General features: G+C 46.5%; 1 protein-coding gene across 1 annotated transcript; it reads left to right on the plus strand.

Annotated features, from left to right (window-relative positions):
• Positions 1-4995: 4995 nt before the first annotated feature.
• Positions 4996-6138, plus strand: LOC309449057 (protein FAM243B; the record flags this gene model as incomplete). Its single annotated transcript, XM_082070968.1, has 1 exon — positions 4996-6138. One exon carries the CDS (start codon positions 4996-4998, stop codon positions 5755-5757), a length of 762 nt encoding a protein of 253 aa, XP_081927094.1. The 3' UTR covers positions 5758-6138.

Here is a 6138-nt window from a genome sequence, read left to right on the forward strand (position 1 = left end):
AATCAGACTTACAAAATATTTTATTTAGATAAAAACAAAACATTAAATTTCAAAACTAGCAACTTAGTTTTAGCTGCTACATGTAATATAATACAGCAGTAAAAACATGCAGTTTGCTTAACATCTTGCCTACTGTTTATGTGTATTTAATTATGTTCTGTATTTCACTATGTTTTTATTTGGGATTTTAAAATAAAAGGTTTGTAATTATTTTTAGCTTGCATATAGAACGTGGTGACTGGTAACCTAATAACATAATTACTACTGAAACGGGTAATTGGTATGCAATCGATAATTGGTATCTTAATTGCTTCATTAGTAGGGATTTTGTTCACAGTTAATCGGTGGATTTGTTATTTAGCTAAGTGTACAATGGAATTCGGTGTAACACCAAGAAAGTGCACAGTGGGGATGGAGGGTCACTGCTCAGCCCCCATTTGTGTATCCAGGCAGTGATGGAAGGGCAGGCAGCAGCCAGGGGCCAGGCCTCCCACCCCCTTCCCAGGGGGAGCAGGATGCCTGGGCATCCCTGTGAAATGTCCCCAGTGCCACAGAGCCCACTCTCCCTCACGCACAGACACCGGGGGGGCGGGTACCACCCCTGGCCAGTGCCCTGTGTCTGGGTGCTGGGTGCAATGGCTGGCTGCACTGGAGGCAGGGGAGGAAGATGAGTGGTCCCAGCACTGATGGCCAAACCCCAACCTTCAGGGAACTGCCATGCTGCCACAGGCAGGTCCTGCTGGGGGGGCAGCAGGTAAGAGGAGGAGACTCCCATGCAATGGGTGAAATTGGACAAGAGAGCAATCAGAAATGCCTTTTCCCAAATCCCAAATACACTTGTCAGGCAGGGGCTACCCCTAGAGATTTAGTACTGTGTGGCTTTGCTAGGGGATGTCAGAAGTCTAAAATAACAAAAGGGGGGGCGATCTCTGCTCCAAAATGTTCACTGGCTATGTAGACATGGGGTGGGAGGGAAAAGAGACAAAATGGAACACAGCAAACTAAAGGTAGCATGGCAAATAAAATACAGTTCTTTGCATCTCTAACTAGAGTTTTATGTATGCTGCCCAAGTTTTTTAAAAGATATTTAGATGCTGGGACTGTGAATAATTGTTTTTAAAGCAGGTGAAATGGTAGATTTATGTCATATATATATATACATATATACATATATATATATGAACGGGACAGAGGAAAATCCACTTCTTAAATAGTTACTCTGAAAATAGTCCATCCTTCCTGTCCCACTACATATCAGCTGTATTGTCAGTATATCTGCAACCAATTAGGCTCACACCATTCATGGGGGTTGAAGGAACCAGGGTCAGCTGGAGACACAGACATGGTGATGCCACCTGACAGGCTAACAGTGTCACGGTGTCCTTCTGGGACAGCACCAAAATACAGTGACAGAGACCTTGCCCATGCCTAAGGCCTCAGAAGCCAAAAGGCTGGTTTGCACGTCCTTCATCCGCCTTGCCAAGTCCCTTCATCAGCCCATGAAAGCACAGAGAAGCCTCAGCCTACAACAGCAGGCTTTGTCACTCAGCATTTCATTTGATGCTGCTGCAAAACCACAAAAGCCTGGAAAGACAGAGGAAAAGTTTCAGGACTGTTTGCTTTAGGGAGTCTGAACTGAGGAACATCAAACCTAACTTTCGTGGGCAGCCCCAGAGATATCTACAAGTGTGGTCCAGTTCAGATGAGGACCATGCTTTTGTAATGCACCTTCTGAGGGCTGCGGCTGTGCTTTGGTTTGCCTCATGGAGCAGTCCTGGAGCACACAAGTGGGCTGGGCACCACAGCTTCCAGCCCATGGGTAGCCTGCAGTGGACAGAGATGCTGCTTGCCACCGGTGACCACAGCAGAGAAAGGCCTGAGAGGCACCAAGCTGGCAGTGTTGGAGCCGTCCCTAGCCTGACACAGTCGGGAGGCCTCAGGGACAAGCCTGGCAAAGGAGGAGAGCACAGAAGAAGTGAAGGGAAGCCCTACCTCACTCTTGTATTTGGGACCCTGCCTGGTTGCTACCACGGTTGCTTCCCTGCTCTGTTTCCTACTGGTGTCCATTTACAATCAGAAGGTAGCTACGAAGCAAGAGTAACAAAAGCAATGTGCCCTTTTTGTGTCTCTCTCAAGGATGGCATGCTCCAACTCATGCACAATTTACTAAATCTTCTCTGGAGAGATGAAAAGGAAATAACACCTCCAATTTAGGTAACAGGGAATATGATCTGCAGTTCCAGTGGGTTTCTTGGATGGCAGGCTGATCAAAGGCACCAAGAAGAGTTAGGGAATAAAATTCCTTTACAGGTAGTTCTTTTGACACTTTATATCCAGTTGCTGAACAGTGAAGTCTCTAAATCAGCATTTTGGGGAACCTCAGGCCCTAATCGGGCCTCTAAACATGTGCATTTTTCAAAACTGATAAGCATCCAATAACTCTAGTAGGACTACTCATGTCAGCTTATGTTCCTGGTATACATTTATTAAGGACAAGGGCTGACACTAGAAGAGAAAGGTATACCACAATGTGAAATAGTAATAGACATGAGTCAGTAATATTTTATGTTGTATTCTCATATGAATATGTACTGCATATTCAAGTATTTTTCTTCATATGTGTACAGACTGAATCTGCCATCATTTTGCATCTGGCTAACAGTTAAACCATAAAGGCTTCTTTCTGGGAGTACACCCTTTTTCTTATATCAAACTTCCATACTTCTGTTCTCCATGTGACACTGCTAACATGATGTGCCCTATCAGTCATCTGCCCCAGCAAGGAGAGCATCCAGACAGTTGAGCTTTGACTTCAGTTTCCCACTGCGTTAGGGGGAAGAAAACCTGTTCCAGAGGGAATGACACAGACCATGGAATATCTCCATTTCAAGGATGGGCAAGGAAATGCATGCTCTCACAACAGACTGACATGTTTGTGCTGTTCAGCCCCATCTGGCAGGCTGACAATGCTGCCAGCATTTACTCCCAGCCTTGCAGGTTGTCGTGGTTTAACCCGAGCTAGCAATACAACCACAATAGCCGCTCACTCACCCCCCTCTCTACCCCCCAAATAGGAGGGAGAATTGAAAGGGAAGGGAGAAAGTTGGATTGAGATAAACACGATTTAATAAAATAACAAAATACTAATACACTACTAGTAAATATATATATATATAATAGAAATAGAATATAAAATAAAAGATAGTGCAATTTCTCACAAACTCTGTCCACATCAAGCAGCCTGTCCCGGGCAGCAGCAGATCCCAAAGAGAGGAAAGAGTAAAAAAGCAGAAAGGTCCAGCGGCCTCTGCAAAACAGCAAAAGGCTGAACTAAATGTCCCAAAATGAACTCCCCTGGCTCTGACAAAAAGAGCAATGAAGAACATGAGAGACAGAGCACAAGAGCACCCAAGAAAGAGACCGGAAGATCCCAACTCGTCTTAAATATGAAGCATGATGCTAATGGGATGGAATACTCTTATTGATCAGTCTGCATGTCAGTCCAGCTCTGCCCCATCTCTGCCCCCCTTCCTTGATGCCTCACACACGTGAGCAGAGCTCAGAACATCCTTGGCTCTCAGACCAGAGCCACTGAAAACATTAACTCCATCCCGGGGTGTTATCTCTTGTTCTCAAACTAAGTCCAAATAATGACCATGCTAGCTATGAAAAAGGAAGGTTTCTAACTGCATGAAGAAAATCAAATCATTTTCAGTCAAACCAGCACACAGGTACAGCTCAGTGTGAGCAATTTAATAGTCTTGCACTGACCAGCTTGTTCTTGCAGCAAAATTCTGCATGTGCATCTGCGGGGAGAATGAGGAGCAGGTAAAAAAGCAGATGGGTCAAAGTAGTCTTAAATTTCTATTGTTCCATAACCTTCCCCAGCCAAACACTTGCCCTTGGAGGGACTGTGCACACTCACACACTTGCACACATATATGCGCACATCTTCCCCTGACTGTTCCCATCTCCCCAGGCCGGCTGCAGCCCTCACTTTGCCATGCGCTCCTGTGACCCCGTTTGACTCCTCATGGCAGCAGGGTGGTACCTGTCCACCCTTCTGCTCTGACCTTCATTTCAGTCTGTGTGTTCACATAACACCACATGAGCAATCTTCTTTTTCCTCCCATAATCCCTTCCATTTCTCTGAAGGTGTTGCTCTTCCTTGGAGGGCGTGATGATGTTGGTGTCAGGCCACAGGTCCTTCATGGGTTCATCGGTAGGTCTAGCACAAAATGGAGAAGTGGGTGCACAAAATGGGAACCTAAGAGGACTCTAGAAACCAAATTACTTCTAAAAATACCTGTCTGAGGCATCACCTATTACTTTCCCATCAAAGGCCCAGAGCTGGGCAGGCTGAGCGTGGTGGACCTTGCACAGGCTGCTTGTGCTGTTGGGTACTGGTCACCAGGAATCCCCTTACAATGATGCCAGGATTAGGCCTGCCCATCAGAGAGGTTCATGTGGGGGTCCAGAGGTCCTCTTTCCCCCTATAACAAGACACCTGGGGTTCAGCCTTCCTGGGGTTCAACCCTCCTCCACCCAGGGGTATTTCAAGGCCACATCTTCCGTGAGGCCAGATGATTGCCTGGGAGGGAGGGAAATGTTTTCTACCACTGGTCTCAAAGCTCAGGTGTTGGCTCAGTCTCCGTGCTGACTCTGGGCAGCTCCTGCCTCCACATCCACATCCCTCTGGACCCTTTTTGGGCGTGCCTGGCTGGCCCACACACATACACAGAGCCCAAACATTTACTCAGTGCTGTGAGAGAAAGAATCACGATGCTCAAGATGAGCAACATCCTCATGCCAGAAGCTACTCACTGCACAGTTGCAGCCTACACAGCCTGATGGGACCTTTGTTTTCCTTTGATGAGGCACCTGAAAGCCCCTAATGGTGCTGCCTCTGGTTGGGTGTGATGCCGTGGGTAACGCCGGGGCAACGGGTGCATTGTGAGCTCTGCAAGTGTCCCTCGTCAGCCCCGAGATGCCACCATGAAGCGCTTCGCAAATCCGCTTCTCAGGCACATAATTCACAGGGGCAGCTTCGATGCTGCTTCCAAGAAGCAGTGCCTGCAGTATTTAAGATCTCTGAGGGCACTGCAGCTTAATGGTTTCAACACCATTTTTTTAGGTGAAACAGATATTCCAGAAAGTCTTGTAACAGGAGAAAACACAGGCGAGGTGGCTGGCCTGCGCTGGCCGGTATGGACTGTTGTTCATGCTGCCAGCAGTCAAGGGTGGGTGCCCTGGAGGTACAGACTGCTGTTAAAAGGTGATCTGCCCATACATCCACAGAACAGTGTCTTTCAAGAGTTGTGTGATTCTCTGACCACCTCCTACGGGAAGTGTGTAATTGTGATGAGGGACAACAAGCAGCCAATGCACGTGGGAGCAAAAGACGGCAAAGAGTTGGAGATGGAAACTCAGCCACCGGTCCCATCAGTGATCTGCATGTCCGGCATTGAGTGTTGCCCTGAAGTTGCTAGAGCAAATGGCCATGAGCTTCTTGTTGTGCCTTCATCTTACAACTATCTCTACCCTATGGATGTCGCCTGGTCTTCTTTGAAATGGTTTATTATAAACAACAGGAATGACTTTGGCGTGAGGTCTATTGAGCAGACCCACTCCTACAGGTGTATCCTCTTCAGTGACTTGATTGTTAATGGAATAGAGAAGATGACTCCAACCAAATGGAGGATGGTGATTAACAGAGTGAAGCGATGGGAGAACTACTACCTTGACACTCTTTCTTAAATGGTTCTTCCTGCAGTCAGGCTTCAAATGGTGTTGAATGAATTATCCTGTTCCACCTCTGCTGAGCCCTTCCCTTCGAATGGTGTAAAGCTAAAAAAAATACATGTCAATAGCACCAATAAAAGAGAGAATTCTAAATCCAAATGTATCATTTTAGGTGTATTCCAGGATTAGTTTGATATGTCCTACACTTGCACCAGGAAGGGGCAGTTAATTTGATTAATCACAAAAATGGGTCAAGGCGTACCTCAGATCCAGTTTAGCTGGCCTTCTGTACAAATTCCTCTGTTACAAGAGTCATGAGACCATGCCTCAGATGTAAATGCCCTCCATTTCAAGAAAGGTTGGGTTGCAAAATCTGTAGGTCAGGTCTGTCTTTGA

This window comes from Streptopelia decaocto (assembly GCF_964273445.1).
Source record: "Streptopelia decaocto genome assembly, chromosome: 1".
Classification (NCBI taxonomy): Eukaryota; Metazoa; Chordata; class Aves; order Columbiformes; family Columbidae; genus Streptopelia; species Streptopelia decaocto.